Source organism: Balaenoptera borealis (assembly GCF_965194805.1).
Source record: "Balaenoptera borealis genome assembly, chromosome: 9".
NCBI lineage: Eukaryota > Metazoa > Chordata > Mammalia > Artiodactyla > Balaenopteridae > Balaenoptera > Balaenoptera borealis.
Window position 1 is genome coordinate 9,036,876 of NC_138873.1, and position 26,241 is coordinate 9,063,116.

Here is a 26,241-nt window from a genome sequence, read left to right on the forward strand (position 1 = left end):
CCACTTATATGAGGTACGTAGAACAGTCACATTCACGGAAACAAGAAGGTAGAGATAGTTTCGGGTTTGCAAGATGAAAAAATTCTGGAGATTGGTTACAAAATAATGTAATACACTTAAAAATGGTTAAGACAGTAAATTTTATGTTATGTGTATTTTACTACAATTAAAAAAAGATACATTTAAGTAATTAATGCCTGCACCTAATTACAAATTTCCCCAAATCTGGTATACCTGTCTCTCTGATGAGCTGGGTAAGGTTAGGACATAAGTCCCTAGTTTATTATCACCCCCATCAACCGTCAACTCGCTCTCAGACTACACTCCACTACACTCCACTGTAGTGGAATTCTGCCTCTACTATAACTGATCCAGACCAGAAATGAGGCGGTCTAAAGATTTCTGGGAAATAAAAACAAATAGAAAGGGGCCCACATGTGCACACTTTCTTAAACATCTTTAAGCTTTTTTACTTACTGTTTAACAATAATTTAGTTTAACTATAAAAGTACATTACTGGCATAACAAACAAAATCAGAGAAAATAAATGTAAATTCAGCATTTACTTCTCTGCAAGTTTCTGATTTTTACTTCAGAATGATGATAAACACCAGCTCACTCTGCTTACTCACTGTGCACTCGTTTGGGAATGGAAATGGGTGTATTTTGGTTAAAAGGCAAAAACTTCTTTTTCCCTTCCTTCCTCTGGTTTATACCCCATAATTTAATTTAGGTCAACAAAAGATTAAAATCTGTCAAAGATAATTACAATGAGTAGAACCAGCTCACGAGCATTTAACAGAGGCTGGGTGCAAACTAACACATCAGAGTCACAGCTGAGTGTCTGACACACATCCTTACTTGCACAAGCGTGTCCAGTGTAAAGATGTGCTCCCCACGAACATTGTAGAACTTGACCATGGCACTCTTCAGAAGAGGGCCATTGGGAAGGTCACCGAGCTGGGTCGGGCGTTCCATACCAGCGACTGCCAGGAGGTCTCCCTGCGTGCACCACTGGACCACCACCTCTGAAATCAGAAAGAGGAAAACGGTCAGCATGAGGGTGGGACCCTTGCTTTCCTGCAAAGATGCACTGGCTTGCTGAGAGTCTGAATTCATGACTGAATTATTTTTCCTTGAAAGATAACAGAGTGTGCACCCCAAAATATGCCACATTGGCATGAGAATTATGTAGAGCTGAAGGCAATGGAGAAGAAGCAGATAGAAGAAAAGCTCTCTCCCTTCCCCCTACTTGCCTAAAAGCAGGACATAAATCTGTGAAGGTGTCTACCCATCCCCCACCAGGAAGGACAGAAATGAACCACTGGTGACAACTCTAGACCATTATCAACACCAGGGGAATCTGCATAACAAACTTTACTAACTGGCCCTTATCTTCCGTTAGCTCCCCCATATATTTTCCTTCCCACAATTTGCTGTCCTAGAAACTTCAAGTCTTCTCCTTGTCTTGTCACTTCTCCAAAAAATGTATTGTTCTTTTGTTAACATGCTATCTAAACCCTTTGAGCTACTCATCTCTGTGCTTCCACAGGTAAACACAGTGCATGTGTTGTTAAACTTCTGTGTGTTTTTCTCTGGTCAATCAGTTTTTTGTCAGTCTAACTTACAGGGCCTGGTCTGAGAGCCTAAGATGGGTAGAGGGGAAATAGACTTTTTCCCCCCTCCCCACTACGTCCTCAAGAAAGAGGAAAGTCACAATAAAGGGTAAAAACCCCAAATAAGGTGAACCAATTTACAGTTCATTCTGTGATAAACGGAATCCCCCGAAGTTGGGATACTCAGCACATTTTTCTTCAAGGCAGAACTTCCTCAGCAAACATCAGCAAGGCAAAATACCCCCAACCCCACGAATCTGCAATGAAAATGGAGTTGACAGAGGTGGGAAAGAGGGCTGGCCGTGGAGACCACGAGGGGTCCAGCACTATAAGTTCTTGTGCACATGACACAGATTACAGTGTTGGTGACAAGCTGGGGAATACCAGGAGTCACCTTTCTTCACTGGAAAAGTTCTCTGATGATGTTTCTTTGAGACAGTAAAAAAGAAATACTAGACCCTTTTGGTCTACAGATCTTCCTTGGCTTACAACAGGGTATGTCTGGATAAACCCACTGTAAGTTGAAAATGCATTTAATACACCTAACCTTCCGAACATCATAGCTTAGCCTCACCCACCTTAAACATGCTCAGAACACCTACATTAGCCTACAATTGGGCAAAATCATCTAACACAAAGACTATTTTATAATAAAGTGTTGAATATCTCACGTAATTAACTGAACACTGTACCGAAAGTGAAAAACAAAGTGTCCGGGTACAGAGTGGTTGTAAGTGTATCGGTTTTTGACCCTCATGATCACGGGGCTGCCTGGGAGCTGCGCTCGCTGCCGCCGCCCAGCATCACGAGAGAGGAGGGGACTGCGTATCACTAGCCTGGGAAAAGATCCAAATTCAAAATTCAAAATACGGTTTCTACCAAACGCATATCGCTTTTGCACCGTCATAAAGTTGAAAAACTCCAGGTTAACCACAGTAAGTCAGGGACCGTCTGCACCTTGCGAGTCAAACGACCGACCTGTCCGTGATGGGACAGGTTACTGTAGACGGAAGAAGCTGCGGCGAGCCATCTTTGACAGCACCTGGCGACCTCTTCCCAGTATTTACTAATATATCCCATAAAGTGGTGGACAAAAATAAATAAATTTTCAAAAAAACGATTGCTGTCCATACCACACGTAAGACTGAAATATTCTGAAACCAAGACAGAAGAGAGAAACTGCCTACATGCAGTACCTACTGGATGACACCAATTTACTGAAACGTCACCTAACTTTCTGAAATTGGGAAGACAGTGCAAAAGCATCTCGTGTCATGAGGGCATAAATGATTGAAAACATTTTGAGATTAGACTGAGATTTCTAGTTAGGTCATCACAAGAATGCTAAATTTGCCTGTATTTTTAGGATAAAACTCAAGTCAAGTACTTTCACATCTGGGAGGGGTACTTTGGGTCACCTCCCCAAGTCACCTCACCTTCATGTTCCCAATCCTCTCATGCCCATCGTGGGAATGTGTTAGAAGGGTTGCTCCAATGTAATTTAGTTTGATAGAGAACAAAAGAATACATCCAAGGAATAAAACATAAAGTTTCCATAGGTAGTTTCCAAGATGATGAAAAATTTGAAAAACTCACCCTACAAAGAATACAAAGGAACTGAGTGGTAATTATGATATTTTCAGTCCCGATCAGACACTTGGTAGAGAACGAAGTTCAGGACGGCAGAACTAGAGGCAGGTACTGATGAAATTAATAAACTTGGTTAAAAGGTTTAAAAACAGAATTTTAGAAGAACAAAAGTAGAGCTTGGATCACTAAATATATGAGAGAATTTATGATGACTATCTTTTTGTTTTAGCTCCATGAAAGACAGAAAATTCAGAAAAGAATTTACAGAAAAGTCCAAGGAATTTAAGTTCATCATCATCGTAAAAAAAAAAAACTTACTCAGCTCCTAACAGGTCCATTTGTGATTATTATAAAGAAGGACTTCTACATGTCCCTCCGGAATTTATAGGCTAAATAATTCCTTACAATTATAGTTTTGAAACAGCAAATGGGACACTTAAAAGAGGGAGTTTAACTTGTTTCCAAGAATATCCAATAGTTCTGAAACAGAATTAAGTGCCTGTGGGGTGTGCAGGCAGGTATGAGGCATTCCCGCCAATCAACAGTTAAGTATGTGGACTTGACGCTCCACATCCCTGGCATTCCTGAACAATTCAGACAAGAAGCAACATGGCCAGGACTCTCTGGTCTGACGGCCAGTTTCGAAGGACAGCAGCAAGCTGAACTGAAGGTTCCGGTTTGCCTCCCCACCGCCGGGCCCCGCCACGGCTCCCATTCAGATTACAGCAGGTCCCTTAACCTCGAGAACCAGAAGCAGCCCTGGAATTCCTACACTGCACCATTCAACCCTGAAGAGACAGAACTGTTTTTCCAAAGAACTCATCAGAGGCACGACCTCGTCGGTATTCCTGAATTGCAAAATTCAGAACACTGCGAATGCTTACGGACACCTAGCTTCCCTTGAGACAGCGTTTCATTAACGTCCCTCAGGAAGGCATCAGCCCCTGACTGCTGACCTTCACATAGAGGCCTCGGCTGTCTTGTGTGTCACCTGCTGCCGCAGGCACGGCAGGTGCTGCCGCCCAACACCCGCAGCGCTGGCTGGAGGCAAGCGGCCCACACCCGAGAGGATCACTCCTGCCGTGGGGGGAGAAGGGCAGGTGAAGACGAAGGGGACCAACAGGAATCCCTCCTCAAGGTGAGACTAGATAAGAGTCGACTTGTCAGCTAAGCAGAGGGGCGAACACACTCCATTAAGCCCGGAAGAGGCCACTGCAGAGGCCGGGGATCAACAGGCCTGGCTGTGACGCCCAGCTCGGAAGGCTGGCCGCTCGGGCTGATCCGTACCTTTCAGCCCCGACTGGATGACAGTAGGAGACAAGTCGTCATAGTTGTTCATCAAGCTGATGTCTCCTGAGGTGAAGCTGACGGTGAGCAGCGGCTTGATGTTCTGCACTGGGATGGGATACGCCGCTGGACCATCTGCGGGGACAGAAGTGCCGAGTGAAAACGAGGCAACAAGCTCGTGACCGGAATCCAGGCCCGCGTGCTGCAATCCTGCGGAGGGCCTCGAAACTGCCCGACAGTGCAGATCAGACTCTGGGCTGGGATCTTACCAAGGGAGGCAACGCTGCACAGCACTCAGGAACCACACGAAGCACCGGGGCCGCTTCCTGGAGCCCCCGGAATGAGAGGCGCTGGGGACCGCAGCCCCGAGGGCACCGAGCAGGGCTCCCTGGGCTCTGTATGCCGTGCTGAGAGAATGTGTGCAGGGTTTATTAACCTCTGTGGTCACGGGTTTACATGTTTCTGATGACGTGCAAACGTAAATTATTTTCATGTCACGTAACGTATAAGGATGGTGGGAAGAGGGACGAAAACGTTTTCTTAATCCTGGTCCAATGTACAGAGAAAAGCTGCCTTCCAACACTGAACACACTTTCACTGAACATTATAGGAAGTGAGCAGTCACCATGAGTTCTCTGCTTTTACCAGAAGAGACCCCACGTCTGGGGAGAAGGCCAAGGTCGGATGCGGCTCACACCCAGCGCACAGCCAGCAGAAAGGAACCCTGCTTTGTGTGTGCGAGGAGACTGTGCGTTAAGGAAGGGGCCGGGAGGGACGATGCTCTGTCCCCTCCCACCCGGGGCGGGCCAGCCTGACGTCTGCTCACTCACCACGCTCAGCCCCGCCTGTGCAGGAGCCCCAGTTATGACTCTCCTTTGTTTCACTTTTAAGATGCTGCAGGTACCTACCTCTGCGCTCAAATTCCCGAGGCCACCAAGAAACACCCTGCCCTATCTGAAAGGCAAATCCCAGTCTTCCTCCAAACCGGCCCTCTGCTTCTGAAGAGGGTGACAGGTTAGAGCAGTAGCCAGGAACTGCGTTCTGCTCTTAGACTTACTCTGGACTTGCTTTATCAACTTGGTCTCTGGATCTTGTTTCTTCCTCTAATAAATGTGGATAAGCAAATATGCATTCAATCTAGCAAAGTTCTGTTTTAAAAGGACGCTGAGTCCAATGCTGAAAGACACTGGCTTCATCACCACGAGGCGGAGGAAGGACCAGCACTTCGCTCAAGGCTGGGGCCCCACCAAGGGATGGATTCCCAGGAGCGAAGAACGCCCTCCCTCCCGAGACCCACCAATCCTGAAACGCTACTGCCAATCTACATTTTTTTCACAGGGTCTGAAACAATCTTTCATTACTGGTCTGAACACTGCCTTCTCCCTAACTGAATGAATGACTATGTATATGTGTACGTCTCTGGGAAGCATGACACTTTATCACGTCTGGGACAAGAGGGAGAAGACTCCAAGTATCAGTGAGGGCAGATGCTGATAGGGGAGAAAGTTAAAAATACTCTCCCTGGACCAGCCCTTCACAGGTTGAACATGCCCACAGTCACAGGGAAGGGTAGAAATTGTCCAGCGTGTGCCTTTAGCCCATTAAAGGCACTCAGCCAGCCGTGTGAGCACAGCTGCCCGGAAGTCCCGCAGCAGGTGACCACGGGGAGTCTTTTCCTTCCACTATTCGCAACATATTCTCCTTTTAAAAAAAGAGGTTGGAGCAGCGGATGGGACACTGGGGAAGAGCCAGAGCCCTGAGTGGGCCAGTGCTGAGGGCTGACATTGGGGATGGCCAGCGTCGATACCAAACGCTTCTGCTTTGGGGGCTAAGACACACTGCAAGGGGTGAAGGAAGCTGGAACCTGAAATTATCCCCACCAAGGGTCTGAAACAATCTTTCATTACTGGTCCAAATGTTAAAAAATTCCGACGTCATCTACTCTAATCTAACATCACTGTGAGGCTTGGGGCCGGGGGTGAGGGCGGCAGGTTCACCTGAACTGAGAAAGGGCAGACCTTCTGCCTGAAATAAAAAAGACAGGGGCATGGATACCAGCCCAGTACACTGGCCTTCATTACGGGCAGAACTAATCCTTTCCCCACACAACTAAAGCTACGGGCTTTAATAACGTTAGGGATTTGAAACACCACAGATTAGGGTATAGGAATAGCACAGGATTTTTCATCTTCAGGTCTCTCTACTCTCACTAAGCAGCTAAGTCCCATGACACCCCAGGGACATGGAAACGGCCGTAAGTCTTGTTTTATATCTCGGAAAACCTAAGCCAATGGAGCTTCATCAACCTGACCGGTGATTCTGCAGAAAGGGATGGCAGAGAGAAGACGGGCCAACCAAGAACAGAGATTAGGCCAGCTCTGCCTTGCACTTCCGCTGAGAGCCCTGCCCAGTAGGTGAGGGAGCCGTGCGCACGGCGGGCCTGTCCCTTCCCCTGCTGATGGGTTCATTCTCCTTCCGCACTCTCGTCCCCACGGAGCCCGCGAGCTACCTTGGGGCGGGGAGTAGTCATCGGAGTCGGTGTCACTCTCGCTGCTGTCCTCCACCAGGAAGGCGGGGTAGTTCCAAGACATGCTGAGGATGCCGTCTGACTCGTGCAGGAGGACGTGGGCCAGCATCCTGCCGTGGCAGTCCATGACGATCACCTGCCCGTCCGCCGTGCCAAACAGCACCTGCAACCAAGGACCAGGACTCGTGATGGACGGGGAGAAAGGTCTGTGGTTTCTGGCAAACCTCACCACCTTGACTTGTCCACCAGGACTAAAGAAAGAGAACAGGTAAGCAACTGAGGAAATACACAAAGCAGGAAGTGGCGGAAACTTAGCTGGCTATTACTGGAAGAATTTTAGTCCTCTATTAGTGAAATGTGACTAATGCTATAATGAATATATTCATTATGTTATGTGGACGTTTTCAAACACCAGCAAAATCACTGTTTCACCTTTTGTGGGTTGTTTTTCTTTGTTTTGTTTTTTTCGGTTGAAGGAGGAGGGCTAAGAAGAGGATAATATTCTCTTATTTTTCTTAAAAAAAAAAAAAAGCAGCAGCAGCAGAGGTTCATTGTTAAACATCTCTCAAAGAAAAACTTTAAGTGTATGTAAGCATGTTTGTCTCATGTTCTATTTCACTGAGACAAATAATGGTGTTGATGTATTTAAGTAATAATGTTATAATGAATTAATGGTATTAATACATTCATTAAGTGCTCACTTTGGGCTAAGCACTATTCTAACCAGTTTACCTCATTAACTGTCAAAACAATCCAGGGAGCTAAGTGCCAGCACTGCTGGCATGGAGCTGAGACAGGCCTGACGCCCTGTGTGTTGAGGGCCGCTCCTAGGGGCCCCCCAGTCACCCGGCCCGCAGGCAGACACACGGCCAGGGCTAAAGCACAAGCAGGCAGAGGGAGACGGGACGGCGGTGGACGCCCTCCATCAGAGCGGCAGAGGGGCTGCTCATGGCTGCTCAAAGCCCCCCCCCCCCGACGGGTGTCATCCCACTGGACGACCCCGAGGGGACCCTTGGGGCCTGGGAAGCAGGACCTCCCTGAGGAGTACACCGTGTTATCTCCTGCTTTGTGTGCTGGCTCTGCAGTTTCTGCATCTGCCGGCATTGAAATCTTTGTATCTTTTGTGTCTAATGACATCTGTCTATCCACCAACAACTCATTGTGAGAACCATACCAGGATCTACACAAAGGGAAAGTTATTTAAGACTTTTAGGTCCATACTTCTTTTTGCTTTTTAGATTTTGACACTGAGCTCCTTGAGGGCCAAGACCACCCACAGCGGTACCCCTGGCACCTAACAGAGCTTTGGGTACAGTGGGCACTCAATAAGTATTTACTGTTACATGAGTGAATTAAAGTCAGTGACAATCAAAAGGCAATTATCCTGATGATTATGAGAGATTAATTACAAGGGAAGATATATTTCATTTAAGCAGTAATACACTCACAGAATTTACAGAGCTGTTTTAGATAAACCAATTGTCCATCAAATATTCCTTTAAACATGATCTACATTTTTAATGACTGGAAACTTAAAAAAAAAAGAAGCTAAAACAGTTTTCCCCCAGGGCCAGTGATGAATCATCATCGAACGCTGCTTAAAGGAAAAACAGATAAGACGTAATAGGAACACAGTAAAAATCATTTTAGAAAAAGTTGAATTCTTGGCCGCCAACAGAGAAAATAAACAGTATCCACCAGCATGTCCACAAAGACCTCATGCGACACGAGCAGAGAGAGGCAGACACTGGAGCGGTGGGTCAGAGCCACTGAAGCCCTGGCAGAGGCAGACACTGAATATGCTTCCTGAGCAGTTTGCAGTGAAGATAAATATGGAACGTGACCTCCTGTAACTTCAACTGAAATGTACAATTTACATATTTCAGAAGAAAAAGACGTGTGGGAACCCCACTGTAAGGCAACATCCCAGGAAGCAGGCTTTTCTTCTCCCCTTTGCACATCCTCACCCATTTGTTCAAGCACGTCTGAAGGGCAGCCCTGTACCATGGTGTACGTGAAGGGGTTATTTCATCACCTGTGACTTTGTTTCTCCTAAACGTAGCTCATTAGCAGGCAAGAGCAAACAATTATTCTTCTCAAGTACCCAGGACTAAAATGTATCAACCCCAAACAAGTTCCCAGACCCCTCCTGTTACGGCTCCCACAGTCTCCACTGGCACCATCACCACTATTCTCATATCTTACTGTGTGATTATTTGATTTGTCTGACTCCCGTGCTAGACTGTAAGCTTCTGAGGACATGGACTATGTCTGCTCTGATGGCTGCAATCTCCCCAGGGCCTGTCCTAGCAGATGACACATGGCAGGGTTTGTGAAGGGAAGGAGGAAATGAAGCATCTTTTGAGTAACACTCACAGTTTTCCATTTTGGAGAAGAACAGACACCATCTAATTCCTGAATAAAGGCCTGGTGGCTTAATGAGTTTTCAGTGTTCAACATCACACTAAAGCAAAAGAGGACAAAAAAAACCAGCCTCCTAATCCCCCATCGTGAATCGACTCCGACTACATCTCTCTTGAGAGATAATGCACTATTAAGATCAGAGAGAAGGAAAAAGGCAACCCTAACAGTCGGGTTGTCAAGCAGTGACGGAGGAAGTTACTCTGTTTTGGAACAAGTGTGTCAGATAACTGAAGAACACTGATATGACATAAAATCAGATTTTCAAAAATCTCCTCTATTACAAGTTCTTTTCATGCCTAATCACTTCCAATGAGCTAAAGCTTCCATGAGCCAAGGACTTCAAGAGAACAAGACAGAAAAGCCTAACAATAATAAATACACACACTGGCAAATGCATCCGTCTCTGCGGCTTCCACTCCCTAATTCTGGGGCTCTGGACAGAATGGTGCCGGCTCCTCTTTCCCAGGCTCTGTCTCCTCTTTTAGGCTTGGCCCCAGACCTCCTTCCCTTCCTAGGAGGTCAGAGTCACATCCACAGCCTCAAGGACCCCATTCAGGGCTGGCTTCCTGCCCAGGCCATTCCCCTAAGCTCCAGACTCACAGGTCCAACTGCCTGCCAGCCGCCTACCCCCGGATGTGTCGAAGGCCAGGTCCTTCAGAATCAACATGTCCCAGATGAGATTCATAACCTCACCCACCCCCTGACCCACACACACAGCAGGTCCTCTGCCAGCAAAGACTGCGGCTTTATCTCCAGTGTCCAGTACGGTGTCTGATACGTTACAGGTGCTCAGACGAGGCTTTTGGGACCCCCTACACAGAATTAACCTCACTCTAACCATGGCTCCCACAACACTCTGTTTTTGCATGTCTACCTTTCCCATGAAGACACGAGCTTGTTGAGGGCAGGTCTGCACCCGCAGCTTCTCCCACGCTGCCTGTCGTGAGCGGATGCTCAGTGATTTCCCATTGAACCATGAGCTTGTTGAGGGCAGGTCTGCACCCGCAGCTTCTCCCATGCTGCCTGTCGTGAGCGGACGCTCAGTGACTATTGGCAAGCAAACTTCTGCCCGAAGCTGTGGCCTTTGCCCAAATTTTCCTACAAATGAAGCAACAACTTCTTTCTTTTCTTCTTTAAACTAAACCAGTGCCCAAATCCTCCCATAAAATTGGCCTCCAAAACACTTTCAGTTATGGATGATATGAATTTCTGTCTCATATTTTTCCTGCTCTTTTCTCTACTGGATTGCAGGCTTCACAGAGGGGCAGGGACAATGCTCCCTCTGTAACGGGTACACTAAGGACCAAAGAAGGTGGCAGAAACCCGCTAGTCCTCAGGCCACACCAGTTCAATGGCGGTCCCTCAGGGACAGGGGACACTGTTGCAGGGCAGTGTTTAGTATCAGTGCAATGTTTAAAAAATTGTGGTATCCACATATAATCTCTCCATTTAAATGTACTCCATTCTAAACTATTTTTAGATGTAATTATTTTAAAATGTAACACAATTATCACCAGCAATTAAAAACAAACCAAGCCACAGACCAAAGGAGGTAGGAAGAAGACAGCAAATCATTCAAAAGATTTACATTTTGGAACCAGTGATGACATATATCACCAGTAATTTTACCTTTGGATACTGGTATGCATCTAAATTCTCAAATAAAGACCATATTAGGAAATTTCAACTATAAAAATATGTGCTCCTGTAACTGTTCACCTTTTTTGTAGTAGAATTTAACCAGTAGCATTGGAACTAGCTACAAAAGGAACTGACTTTGCCCCATTTATTTGCTTTTGTGATTAAAAGCTGGGGGGAGAGGATAACAAAGTGATTACAAATTCCTACTACAGGTAGGCCTTATTTTATTATACTTTGCAGATACTGTGTTTTTTACAAATTAAAGGTCTGTGGCCACCCTGTGCCAAGCAAGTGCCAGTTTCCCAACAGGATTTGCTCACTTTGTGTATCTGTGTCATATTTTAGTAATTCTCACAATATTTCAAATTTTTTCATTATTATATTTTTTTAGAGTGATCTGTGATCAGTGACCTTTGAGGTTACTATTGTAATTATTTTGGGGCATCACAAGCCATGTCCATATAAGATGGCGAACTTGACTGATTATTTAAATGGCAACAAAGGATCTAGAATATGACATAAACTTAGTTGATAAAGCAGGGTTTGAGAGAACTGACTCTGATTTTGAAAGAAGTTCTACTGTGCGTAGAATGCTATCAAACAGCACTGCATGCTACAGAGACATGGTCCATGAAAGGAAGAGTCAACTGATGGGGCAGATGGCACTGCTGTCTCACTTTTAAGAACTACCACAGGCACCCCAGCCTGATCAGCCAGCAGCCACCAACACGGAGACAAGGCCCTCCACCAGCCAAAAGGTTATGACTCACTCAGATGATGGTTAGCATTTTTTAGCAATAAAGTCTTTTTTAATTAGGGTATGTACATTGTTCTTTTAGACATAATGCTATTGCACACTTAACAGACCACGGTATAGTGTAAACATAACTTTTACATGCACTGGGAAACCTAAAAATTTGTGTGACTCACTTTATTGCAGTGGTCTGGAACCAAGCCCACAACATCCTTGAGATATGCCTACAGTAACTTCAGCTCCGTTGGTGGCAAACGTCTAAATGCACTACTGTGGAGGGAGGAGTGAAGGGACAGGCAGTGATGTCCCTTTGCTCTTTAGAAGGAACCTTCTGTCCTGAGATGCCACCAAAGTAAAACTTTTGTTTTGAAAAGACCTCCCTGTTGGGTTTCAGAACACTAGCTTGTAAATGTGCTTCAAGGCTTTTGCAACTAAGGAAATAGTCATTGAAATCAGACAGTTGTAAAGGACAGAAATGCTCAGTTGATTAACAGAGTATTTCCTGGTTCAAAAAAAAAAGATAAAATATAATTTCACAATTAACTATAACACGCATTTCTAAAACGGACATTTTAAGACTTATTCTGATAAATATGGGAAAGAAATCTCACCCAAAATATCTATAATAAAAATTTGTATCTTTGGTCTAAACATGTAATTTTGAAGTCATTTCATCTCCTCACTGCAGAATAACTGCTTATAAACTAACCCATAAAGATGAGAGACTACACTAAGTTCAAAGATTTTCAGAGAAGGAGATATTCTATCTGCCTCAGGTACTGAATTTAATGTTAGATAATTCCCATTGCTAGAATATTCTTCCCCAAATCTTTCAGGCTCCATTTTAAAGTTTATTCGCCCTTTTAAGACACCTACGCATGATTTCTGGGGGTGTGGGGGGGGAACAGAATGACTAGAGGACTAATTTAAAAACAGGATACCTCCAGAAGGATACACAGGTAACTGGAAACACCAATTACCTCTGGGGAACGGAAGTGCGTGGCTTGAGGATAGTGGGGAAAATGGAACTTTTCGTCATATATCCTTTTGAACATTTAGAATTATATACCATGTGAATATACTATTAAAATATATTTACTACATACACAGGGAATGAGGTAGAGAGAAAAGTTTCAGGAACATAGCTCCATATCAGATCTCTGGAGCGGGGTGAAAACACCCAGGCCACTTACCACGTGGTCCCTGGATTGGGAAGGAAGTGCTAGGTGACGCTGAAGTCTGCTTAACCTGTTTGGTGAACACAGTCTTAAATCTTCTGGGGAAACATCCTTTCCTTTGCAAAGAACTCAGAACTGGGAGTTGGCTGGCTAGGGGTCTGGTTCTACTTTGACTCTTAAATATTATGTAACTTCGAATTGATCATTTACCTTCCTGAGTATTTGTTCTCTTCTGTCATCTAAAAAAGGTATATTAGATGAGTTCTCAAATCCTTTCCTGTTTCAAAATGCTCTAAATCTTTGAAACATATCTAAATATATTTCTCATTATATGGAAATAGTAATTTCCTCCTGTGGCTACTAATAAACTTCTTCAACAAAAGGGTTCAGAGGAAACGATTTCCTGGTCTGAGGAGAGTGACAGTCTTCTGACTCAACGGTAGCTGTCAGGGTACACGGTGATGAGGGCAGACCCAACAGCACCTGTGACTGGTGTCAAAGATCAGTGAAGCCAGACACTAGTCAAGGAGGTAAGGACAGATTTTTACGCAGTAATCACTACTGCAGTAAGAAGGAGCTGAACTCAACTTCCACTAGTGCCGACATGACTGGCATTTGAAAGGGAGAATGAGAGAGTAGCGAGGAGGGAGGCGGGGGCTAGAGCAGAGCCAGGGAAGTGGAAATTTTACCAAAAGTGGGAGGTGGGGACTATCAATGTCATTAGGCCATCTGGGTTTTGCTAACTGGTGCTTAAGCAAGTTAAGGTCCAGAGACTGGGAGACAGGGGCCCTACTTTCAGGTGCTGTAATTCTTTTGGCAGCCTCGAGCTTTCCCAGGCAAGAACGTCGGGAGGCTGGAGTTGTCATCTTTAGCTACCCAGCCTTGCGTGGGCAGAAACTATGCTAGTGTTTGTTCAAGACAGAGAGAGAGAGAGAATGAAACATTCGTGATGCGAATCTAGTTTGACAGGCCAAGGTTGAGGCCCAGTCAAGAAGAGGGTTCAGTGGGGCCTGCCTAGAATTTAGTCAGGAGAGTGTCTGTCCCTCTTAGTGACACACATCACCTCCCTCTAAAATGACACCAGGATGTATTCAATGCCAAGGGTAGGGCTGTCAGAGCAGCAAGGCATTCGAGGTTTAGGAATGCCAAAGGGAACCCTGGGAAGCTCAATCCTGTAGCGCAGCCATCCGGACAAAGACTGCCATTCTTGCAAGGGCTCTGCGTCAGAACCAAGGCCCCTGCCATGCTGCGGTATTAATATAAGCATATGAAGAAAATATAACACTAAACTGACAAGAAATTGACTTTAAAATAATTTAGACTACCAATTTTAAAAAATACATATCTTTTTAAAAGAATTGTGGTAAGAATACTTAATACTAGATCTACACTCATAAATTTTCAAGTGTACGATAGTTTTAAGTGTACAATATCGTTCACTATAGGCAAAACGCTGTGCAAAAGATCTCTAGAACTTGTTAATCTCGCATAACTGAAACTTTATAGCAACTGAACTGCAATTCCCTGTTCTCCCCTCCCTCGAGCCCTGGGCAACCACAATTTCACTCTCTGCTTCTCTGCGTTTGATTATTTCAGATACCTCATATACGTGAGATCATGAAGTATTTGGACTTTAGTGACTGGATCATTTCACTTCGCATAATGTCCTCAAGGTTTTTTCATATATTATTTAGCCTTCCTTTTTAAGACAGTATTTCACTGTATGTGTATATTTCATTGTAAGAATATATGACATTTTCTTTATCTTTTCATTCACTGATGGACATTTAGGTTGTTTCCACGTCTTGGCTATGGTGAATAATGCTGCAATGAACATGGCTGTGCAAATACCTCCTTCAGACCCTGTTTTCAATTCTTTTGAATAAATAGCCACAAGCAGGATTGCTGGGTCATATGGTAGTTTTATTTTTAATTTTTTGAGGAACCTCCGTATCTGCAACATTTTACATTCTCACTACAGTGTACAAGGGTTCCAGTTCCTCCAAATCCTTGCCAACACTTTTTTTTTCTTTTTTTAAATAATAGCCATCCTAACAGGTATAAGGTGATATCGGACAGTGGTTTTGATTCGTATTTCCTGATGATTAGTCATGTTGAGCATCTTTCATATACTTGTTGGTCAATGTAAGTATTCTTTGGAGAGATGTCTATTCAAGTCCTCTGCCCATTTTTTATTCTGGCTTTTCTCTGTTTTTTTTATATTTTATTAATTTTTCATTATTTTTTATTTTTTTTGCTATTGAGTTGAAGGAGTTCTTTATATATTTTGGATACTAACTACTTATCATATATATGGTTTGCAAATATTTTCTCCCATTCCACAGGTTGCCTTTTCACTCTGTTAATTGTTTTCTATGCTGTGCAGAAACTTCTTAGTTTGATATAGCCCTACTTGGCTAATTTTGCTTTTGTGGCCTATGCTTTTGGGGTCATATCCAAGAAATCATTGCCAAGACCAATGTCATGAAGTGTCCCTTATGTTTTCTTCTCGGAGTTTTACAGTGTCAGATCTTGTGTTTAAATCTTTAATCCATTTTTGAGTTGATTTTTGTATATGGTATAAGGGTCCAATTTTATCCTTTTGCATGTGGATATCCAGTTTCCTAGAACCATTTATTGAAGAGACTACCCTTTCTTCATTGTATATTCTTGGCACCCTTGTTGAAGATCAGTTGACTACATAGGGGTTATATTTCTATTCCACTGGTCTCTATGCCATTGGTGTTTATGCCAGTACCGTAGTGTTTTATTTGGTATAGCATTGTAATGTATTTTGAAATCAGGAAGTGTGATTCCTTCAGCTTTGTTCTTTTTCACAACATTGTTTTGGTTAGTCTAGGACCTTTGTGGCTTCATCTGAATTTTAGAATTTTCTCCCTATCTCTGTATAAAATGCCATTGGGATTTTGATAAGGATTGCACTGAATCTGTAAACTGATTTGAGCAGTATGGACACTTTAACCATAATAAGTCTTCCCGTCCATGAACACAGGATGTCTTTCCATTTATTGGTGTCTTCTTTAATTTCTTTCCTCAATGTTTGATAGTTTTCAGTGTATAAGGCTTTCACCTCCTTGATCTAGTTTATTCCTAAGTATTTTATTCCTTTGGATGCAATTGTAAATGGGATTGTTTTCTTCATTTCCTTTTCAGATAGTTCATTGTTAGTATATAAAAATGCAACTGATTTCTGTACACTGATTTTTGGATCCTGCAATTTTACTGAATTCATTTATTCTAACAGTTTTTTGTGTATGTGTAGTCTTTAGGGTTTTCTACAGATAAGATTATGTCATGATTTCTATTTGAATGCCTCTTCTTTCTTTTTCTTGCCTAAGTGCCCTAAGACTTCTAGTATTTTGTCAAATAAAAGTAAAGAGAGCAGGTATCATCTTGTTCCTGATCGCAGAGCAAAACCTTTCAGTTTTTCACCACTGAGTATGATATTAGCTGTGGAATTTTCATATATGGTCTTCATTGTGCGGAATTAATTTCCTTCTATTCCTTGTGTACAGTTTTCTTATCATGAAAGGGTGCTAGATTTTGTCAAATGCTTTTTTTCTCCATCTATTGAGAACACGGTGCTTACCCTATATTCTGTTAATGTGGTGTATCACATTAATTGACTTATATGTTGAACATCCTTGCATCCCAGGGATAAATCCCACTTGATTGTTGTGTAAGATCCTTTTAATGTGCTGTTTATTTCAGTTTGCTAGTATTTTGTGGAGGATTTTTGCATCTATGTTCATCAGGGATATTGGTCTGTAATTTTCTTTTCTTACAGTGTCTTTGTCCAGCTTTGGTACCAGGGTGATGGTGGCCAGATACTATAAAACTCTTAGAGGAACACATAGGCAGAACCCTCCTTGACATAAGGAGAATAATCATAGAAATATCTTTTTCGATTCATCTCCCAGAGTAATGGAATAAAAACAAAAATAAACAAATAAAATAAAAAATAAAAAATAAACTCAAAAGCTTTTGCGCAGCAAAGGAAACCACAAACAAGACAAAAAGACAACCCACAGAATGGGAGAAAATATTCGCAAATGATGCTGCCAACAAGGGATTAGTCTCCAAAATATACAAACAGCGCGTGCAGCTCAATATCCAAAAAACAAACAACCCAGTCAAAAAATGGGCAGAAGACCTAAATAGACATTTCTTCAAAGAAGACATACAGATGGCCAAGAGGCACATGAAAGGATGCTCAACAACACTAATTATTAGAGAAATGCAAATCAGAACTACAGTGAGGTATCACCTCACACCAGTCAGAATGGGCATCATCAAAAAATCTACAAACAACAAATGCTGGAGAGGGTGTGGAGAAAAGGGAACCCTCTTGCACTGCTGGTGGGAATGTAAATTGGTACAGCCACTATGGAGAACAGTATGGGGGTTCCTTAAAAAACTAAAAATAGAGCTACCATATGATCCAGCAATCCCACTCCTGGGCATATTATCTGGAGAAGAACATGGTTTGAAAGGATACATGCACCTCAAAGTTCACTGCAGCACCGTTTACAATAGCCAAGACTGAAAAAAAAAAGATACAAATGAACTTATTTACAAAACAGAAACAGACTCACAGCCTTAGATAATGAACTTATGGTTACCAGCACCGAAGGGTGGCAGGTGGGAGGGAAAGATTGGGAGTTTGGGATTGACATGTAGACAGTGCTATGTTAAAAAAAAAAAATTAAGTTCACTAAAAAAAAAAAAAAAAAAAAAAAAAAAAAAAATTCTTTTTACCCATTTTTGTTTCTTTCCTCACATAAAAATAGCAAACAGTATGTGACACACTATACTATGTATACAATTATTATTAAAATAAACCTGATATGGTATTTAAAATTAAAAATATAAACACGTCTGTTAGGTCCACTTGGTGTACAGTGTTGTTAAAGTTCACTGTTTCTCTATGGATTTTCTGTCTGGTTGTTCTATCCAGTATTGAGAGTGGAGTAGGGAAGTCTCCTACCATTACTGTATTGCTGTCTATTTCTCCTTTCAGTTCTGTCAATGTTTGCTTTACATAATAATTTAGGGTTTTATATATTTAGGTGCTCTAATGTTGTATGCATATGTATTTATAATTGTTATTTCTCACTGGTTAATTGACCCTTTTGCCTTTATGTTTTTCCTTATCTCTTGTGACAGATCTTGACTTAACATCTATTCTGTCTGATATAATTATAGTCACCCTTGTTCTCTTTTGGTTATCATTTGCATGGAATATCTTTTTCCATCCCTCCACTTTCACCCTATATATGATCTTAAATCTAAAGTGAGCCTCCTATAGGCAGCATATAGTTGTATCTTGTTTTTTTTCATCCATTCAACTACTTTGTGTCATTTTATTAGGGAGCTTAATCTATTTACATTTAGAGTAATTATTGATAGGGAAGGACTTATTACTGCCATTTTGTTAACTGTTTTCTGTCAGTCTTTTAGTTCCTCTGCCCCTCTTTTCCTCTCTTGCCGTCTTCCTTTGTGTTTCATTGATTTTTTTGTATTCATATGCTTTGATTCCTTTCTCTTTTTCTTTTGCGTATCTTCTATAGGTATTTTCTTTGGTTACTATGGGGCTTACATAAAAGAAATTATAGTTACTCTACTTTTAATTCTCCCCTCCCACTGCATTTTAAGTTACTGATGTCACAATTTATATATTTTTATATTATGCATCCACTGACATAGTTTTATAATTATAGTTATTTTTAATAGTTGTCTTTTAACTTTTATTATAATTAAAAGTGATATATCCATCACCATTATAGTAACAAAATAGTCTGTATTTGTCTATACCTTTATTAGCAAGTTTTGTACTTTCATATTCTTGTTTATCATCCTTTCATTTCAACTTAAAGAACTCCCTTTAGCATTTCTTTTTTTTTTTTTTAAACTCAGTTGCTTGCTTCTTTTTTTTTTTTTAAAGCATTATTCATTTTAATTAATTAATTAATTAATTTATTTTTGGCTGTGTTGGGTCTTCGTTTCTGTGCGAGGGCTTTCTCTAGTTGTGGCAAGTGGGGGCCACTCCTCATCACGGTGCGCGGGCCTCTCACTATCGCGGTCTCTCTTGTTGCAGAGCACAGGCTCCAGATGCGCAGGCTCAGTAGTTGTGGCTCACGGGCCTAGTTGCTCCGCGGCATGTGGGATCTTCCCAGACCAGGGCTCGAACCTGTGTCCCCTGCATTAGCAGGCAGATTCTCAACCACTGCGTCACCAGGGAAGCCCTCTCCATCACTTATTAAGTACAGTTTTGCAAGGTATAGCATTCTTTTTTTTTTTTTTAAGGTATAGCATTCTTAATTGGCAGGTTTTTTTTTCATTCAGCACTTTGAATATATAGTCACACCCCCTTCTGGACTGAAAGTGGTATGGCAGTTTCCTTACATGAGACAAGTTGCTTTTCTCTTGCTGATTTCAAAATTCTCTTTGCCTTTGGACTTTTGACAATTAGATTATAATGTACCTCAGTGTGGATTTCTGAGTTCATCTTATTGGGGATCCATGAGGAGCCCTGAATCTGGATGTCCATTTCATTCCCCAGATTTGGGAAGTTTTCAGCCACTATTTCTTTGAATAAGCAGTCTGCCCCTTTCTCTCTCTTTTCTTCTGAGACTGCCATAATACATATATTGGTCCAGGCGATGGTATCCCACAAGTCCCTCAAGCTTTCTTCATGCTCTCACTCTTTTTTCCTCCTCTGACTAGATAATTTCCAATGACCCATCTTCAAGTTTCCTGATTCTTTCCACTGCTTCATCTAATCTGCTGCTGAAACCCTCCAGTGTATTCTTCATTTCAGTTGTTGTACACCTCAGCTACTTAATTTCTAATTTTTAAAAAACACCTGAAAGCCTCGCTTGGTTCATGCTTTGTTCCCTTGAACTCACTGAGCATCTTTATGACTGCTGGTTAGAATTCTGTCAGGTAAATTATATATCTCCATTTCATTGGGGTCAGTTTCTGGAGATTTATCTTGCTAGTCCAAACCACTCTCTTTGTTCTTAGTGGCCCCAAGGTGTATAGAGTATGCTGGGTCCTGTCAGTGCTCTAATTCAGAAGCCAGTCCCTTGGGCAGCCCTCAGGAAATCTGAACATTGGATACATGGTCCAACTCTCCCTGCCACCCAACCCCCCACCCAAAGTAGAAGCTGGAATCTGGGGTTTTTTTCACCAGCTCACTCTGTGTTGGGCCAGGAGGAGGGGCTGTGTTGAGTGATAGTTCAAACTGCCACCTCTGTTCTCAGTGGCCCCAGTGTTCAATCAGCCCTTTGAGACAGGTGAGACAGAAGCCAGTGACTTAGGCTACACCCAGGAAAAAAATCAGAATATTGGATGTATGATCCAGTTCTTTCCTTCTCTTCCCAGGGAGAAGCTGGAAGTTTTCTCCCAATCATATGGCACTTTGCCAGGGGTAGTGATTATGGCAAGAGGGTATCTCAAATTTTCCTATCAATTCTGATGTGGCTGGTTTCACACACACTTGGGGTGCAGAAGCCTCTCAACTGGTTTCTAGATTTCTCACAAAGGGAACTGGTCTGTGTATTGCTGATTTGGTGTGCCTGTTGAAGAAAGGAGGGTCCAGAGCTTGCTATTCTGCCATTCTGCTAACATCACTCCTACACAACATATTCTTTAGAGGGTGTATTTAATAACAGCCATGGTACACAAATAACTGCCTCCCATCTTTCATTCTTAACCTAAATTGCCAAATGTAAATTTCAAGAAAGATTTTCTATTTAGCATATTTTATAATTTATCTATACTGAGTGTTCTATATAGTGATCCAACAATGATCTGAGTCTGGAGATAACAAAGGGCAATTTCATTTTTAAATGACTTAATTGCCAATGTCACTCAACCAAAATAGCACAAAATAGTACAGACACAGTAGTTTCACCTGTTTTCGTTAAAGAAATCTATTTTCTCCTATCAAGAGCTCAACAGAATATCCAGAACACACACGTACAAACAAAATCCAAAAAAATTTAAACAGTATTCATAGTAGTATAAAGATAGCCATAATGGGTGGGAGGCCATCTCCTGATTTCCTTTCCAATGTTTCCATTATTTTCCTTAATTGTTACTCACATCCTCCTTGCCTATTTTGGCAAGAAGCATTCCTATATATGTTCAGTTCAAGGCTTTAAATAAAGATGAGCTTCCCCTGTACAGTACTTTTTTAGTACATGCACCACTAAAAAGTCATGGGAAAATCTAATGGGAAGAGAGGGAAGAGAATCACTTTTTCCACTGGTTTAGATTAAATCTGATTTCAAAGCTATGTTTCCACAAGCCACTAGGCAGGAGCTCTACTCCACAGGTCCTTTAACCTACTTACAGTTCACTCGCGACTGAGGGTCTTCAGAATAAGAATGATTCACTGAGTTGTTACTCTAGTGAGTTTGTGGACTAAAAATAATAATAGTAATAAATAATTTGAGAACAAGAGCTTGTGTGAGAGATTTCCATGTTCTTCTCTCACGGTGTTAGCACAGTGGCTTTCAAGTCTTTGCAGGGAAGCTAAGACCTATACAGTTCCTGTAATTACTACCTAAAAGGACGAGATGCAGGCTCACTGGAGGAGGCGGGAGCAGCGCTGTGGGGGGCAGTCGGCTGAGTCACTCCAAAGCCAGCACTTACACAGCCAGCAGAGCAGAATATTTTCTTATGGGGAAGAAGAAACTCCTTGCAAATAACAAACTGTGACTCTTTTTATTTTGGTTTTGTTAAGTCTGACTTTTTTTCTATCAACGATCAGGCCTCATCTATGAGACAGTCATTTCCTGTATGTCAAATATCAGTAAATTACTTTTCATTTATAAAACTATGGTGGCAACATCACATTTTTAGCTGAGAAAGTAAAGATTTACATTGCTGTTTAAAGTTTCCTTTATAAACCATTTCCTATCTTACAGTGCAAGACAAAGAAAAACTTCAGAATGAACACGCATCTTCTTGATGTAACAGATGTCCTCCTTTAAAGCCATGGCTAATCCAAGCCCCAGACAAATCATTTACTTTAATCTGACAAGACCTTCTTCAAAGTAAAGATAAGAGGTGGTATGACAGATAACAGCACTGTGGTTATGGAAGGAAATCCCACATTTTGAAAAGATTTATATTGAAATAAGTATGGGTGAAAGGACATGCTATTTGGGATTTGCCTTAAGTACAGCACAGAAAAAAAAAGAATAAAAGGATAAAATAGCAAATGTGGTAAAATATCTGGGTTCTTTATTTATTTTTGACGTGTTACTGAATTTTTTAAAATTAAAGTTTTAAAATTTATAAAATTAAAAAACCCTACAGGGTCTTCCCTGGTGGCGCAGTGGTTTAGAGTCTGCCTGCCAATGCAGGGGACACGGGTTCGAGCCCTGGTCTGGGAAGATCCCACATGCTGCGGAGCAACAGGACGCGTGAGCCACAACTACTGAGCCTGCGTGTCTGGAGCCTGTGCTCCGCAACGGGAGAGGCCGCGACAGTGAGTGGCCCCCGCTTGCCGCAATTAGAGAAAGCCCTTGCACAGAAACGAAGACCCAACACAGCCAAAATTAAATAAATAAATAAATAAATTTCTTTTAAAAAAAAAAACCCTACAGAATCATTTATTACTTAAAATACTTCGAGGGAGTCAGCAAATCTACTTGAGTTCTATGTTGGTACTTCATAACCTTATATTTCAAAATTAAATGAATAATTACTCTTTTCAACCGACTAATGTGTTAAAGCTTTAAGCGTATATTAGTACCATAATAGCTCCTTTTTCACCAATTCATATCTCTGGAAAGATGCTGTATAGTAATGATTTAAATTTTTTTATTTTTAAAATTATTTGAACTAAATGAATTAATCCTGCACTGAAATATCCCCTTTAACGATCCTGCTACACCACTCAAGTCCTGACTCCAGTCTACTCCAAATGAGAAATAAAGGTCATGTTTCTTACAAAGCGTGTACATAACAACAGCTTTCATTTCGTAGATGTCACGGAGGCACAAAGGGTACTTTTAGTGATTTTTCTTGTTGTTGTCGTCCACATCACGGCACCGACTGCATTTAAAATTGTTGTAAAAACGCGGGTGGATCACTGATCACATCAGCAGACACCAGACACTGGATCAGGAGGGACCACATTGTGTGAAAAACTTACTTTCAGCCGATGAGAGGAGGCTTGGGATCTACCATTTGTATCCAAAAGCAAAAAGAATAAACCTCTCTTCCTAGGTTAAAAACAACAAAAACAACAAAACAACACACAAGGATGGAGGCCAGAGGAGAAGATTTCACCCCACTCACATTTGCGTGTGCTAAGACTTGAAAATTGGAAAGTCTTCTCTTGGGGCTGTTTAAGACGTACCAACCCCAGACCCCTTCTAGTTTATTTGAAATCATAGCTTAAAGTGCCTAAGAAAATATTAGGTCTATTTAAGTATTTAAGACTTCCTTTAAAAAAGGTTTTAGTATTTAGTACCAGGTTTTAAGTTTTAGTATATAAACAAACATTACCTCTACTCGTGGAAAACTGAAGTCTGGACATCTAGCAAAAAGATGTATTAGGTGAAGAATTCTCATTTCACACCAAACTGCCTTCTAAACGAGAGCAATTTCTACAGAATATTCTTTTAAATAGGAAAGATTTCCTTACATGGATACTTAAAGTATAATTATGATTACAAAAACTCAGTTCACCTACATTTTAAAATCTAGTATATAAAGTGAAGAATACCTGTATTTCTTTAGGACTATTAACATCAGTAGCAAACACTTAAATATTCCAGCTTTGTGACAAATGTTTGTTTCCTAACAGAACATTCCAAAGGAGAGACCACTGGTTATTCATTATAATTGAAGGTCAAGCATAATATGTGTCTACTGATATAATAGGTTTCACTTGTAAGACTGTGTCTATAAATCCTTTGGAGCAGAAAATTTGTTTTCATAGTCTATTTCTCTCTCTTCTATTGTATAGGATCGTTCTCCTGTTTTTGAAGTTCATCATCATCACACAATAACCCCTGCTGTATAAGTTAATCATAGTTTGTATCTGTCATCATCTAGATGAACTCTACAAAGTAATTATCAGTACTTCCAAATTTTATGAAGAACAAGTATTTGCCTTTAAGATTTTTAAAAATATTGACCTGTGTCCTCATTAAAGGAAAAGAGCCTTAAAGTGTCCCTCCTATGGCTATAGACTTCCTGAATGGAATTCCAGGATGTTCATCATGAATTTTTATTGGGAATGATGTCACCAAGCTGGTGAAATCGTCGTTCCTGACTTTGCTCCCCTGCACAAGAAGAATAACTAATAACTATTCACCATACCACTGAGAGAATCCTAGTGAGGCTAAGTACCCCCCTGCACCATGGAGACCAAGGTCTGCAATATGGTAACAGTGGTGCACAATTCTCTTACAACTAAAGTTAAGAAAATGAATGTATGTCATAGGCACACTGGGGAAAGAGGAGAATTTCAGAATATTGACACTGAAAAGTCTGTTGGCTCAGGATAAAAATATTCTCATTACTGTAAAGAAGAGATGGAAGAGGGGGAAAAAGAGGGGCCAGATATGACATAGGAAGAAAAAAGGAAAACAATCTTAGGGCAGGGTGGTCTGTGAAGATGCCATCAATTCTAACCCGCCGTCCCCAGGCAGCTCTGCAGGGACACCATGCCAGGAAATGGAAACATGGAATCTTGCAAAGGCCTTCATCCAAGGAAACCACGCGGATTTTCTTGGTACTATATCCTAATAGCTAATAATTGTCACTGAGTTGAATTTTCTATACCGTGGATCAAGATGAAGCTGACAATTCATATTCAGAAACTGTTTTTGGATTTGAGTAGGAAGAAGAATTCAGTTATTAGGATCCTCCCTCAAACTGCTTTCTAAAGGAGGGATAACCACACAGCCTAAAAAATTAAGAAAAAAACCAACCTCGCCCCACCCCAACCCCAAATCCAAGCAGCCTTAACTAATGAAAGATTCCACACAAGTATCAGGAGGTGTGAAAAACCAAAAAATTAGACTTTTCTGTATGAAACAGTTATGAATGAAAAACTAATGCTGGGTCCTCCCAGGACAACCTATGTGGGGTAAACCAAGAATTCCTCTCATGACTGTGTGGTACCTGAGGACGGGAGGAAATATGGCAATTCCTTAGGTGAGGCCAAGGACTTAATCATCACCAGGCGGAGAGGAGGGGGAGGCCGGCGCTTCCAGAGAAAGCATTCTTCCCGCACTCACTGCATGACTGCACTACTGCAGCACAGGGAACAATGAGGCGTGGCCCCTGCCCTCACATCTGGTAAGAAAGAAAATATGCAGCCAACAGTTACAACACAATGTGGAAAATGTTACAAAATGTGCTCTTGGTACACAGGAGGTGCTCCTGGAACACTCCAGAGAGAGTCTAATTAGCTCTGCCTGGGCTGGAGTGGAGGAAGGTGGCAGGCAGCAGACCGTACAGAGGAGGTGATGTTTGAGTTGACCCTTCAAGGATGACCGGAAATTGACTGGGCAGACAAGGGGCAAGGGCAGAAGGAACAGCACGCTTGAAAGTAGGAAAGCAATGTGAGCGTAGGAAATCAAACTAGTCCACTAGGGCGAGTGTGAAGGGGAGAGCGGGGGCAGAGAGAAGCCTAGAAAGGTACGAGGGGTTGCGTGATGGACTGAACACCTTCCCAAACCCCACTCAATTGAGGGTAATGAGTGTGAAACTCTAACAGAGAACTGGAGAGAAGAGGTCAGCGGAGAGAAGAGGTCAGCAGACAGAGAAGTCAACACTTAGAAACTGAGAGCACGTGGTACGTGACAGAGCAGACCAGAGCGAGCTGAAGCCCAAAGCTACATCAGGGAACCCAAGAGTAAGCGGATTAGGGTCACCTTCCCAGAGTGGACTGGTTGGAAGTCTTGAAAAGGAATGGTTAGCCCTCCGCACCTCCTCTCCAACCCAGGCAGGCGGGTACGCATCTTACTCTCTGTGAAGGGGCTGAACAGAAGGCCAGACACAGCTCAGGGGCCTAGGGTGAAAAACCCAGCAACTAAATGCTAAAAGCGGGCCCACTTCAGCCACCAGGTGAGGCCCACAGGCAGCCAGCCTCCAACCCTGCCACGGCCAGGAAGAAGATGGCTCAAAGACAGACTCTGATGTCCACATGGGTCTTCCAAGCAGAAGGAC

The 26,241-nt window shown here is 42.2% G+C and overlaps 1 protein-coding gene across 1 annotated transcript in view; it reads right to left on the reverse strand.

Annotated features, from left to right (window-relative positions):
• TULP4 (TUB like protein 4) overlaps positions 1 to 26,241 on the reverse strand; it is a 226,255-nt gene that overhangs the window by 27,933 nt on the left and 172,081 nt on the right. Inside the window, exons 5-7 of the mRNA XM_082406065.1 lie at positions 7,003 to 7,183; positions 4,494 to 4,628; positions 862 to 1,028 (exon numbers count right to left, since the gene is read on the reverse strand). Coding sequence (XP_082262191.1) covers positions 862 to 1,028; positions 4,494 to 4,628; positions 7,003 to 7,183 — 483 coding nt within the window. The remainder of the gene's footprint in view (positions 1 to 861; positions 1,029 to 4,493; positions 4,629 to 7,002; positions 7,184 to 26,241) is intronic.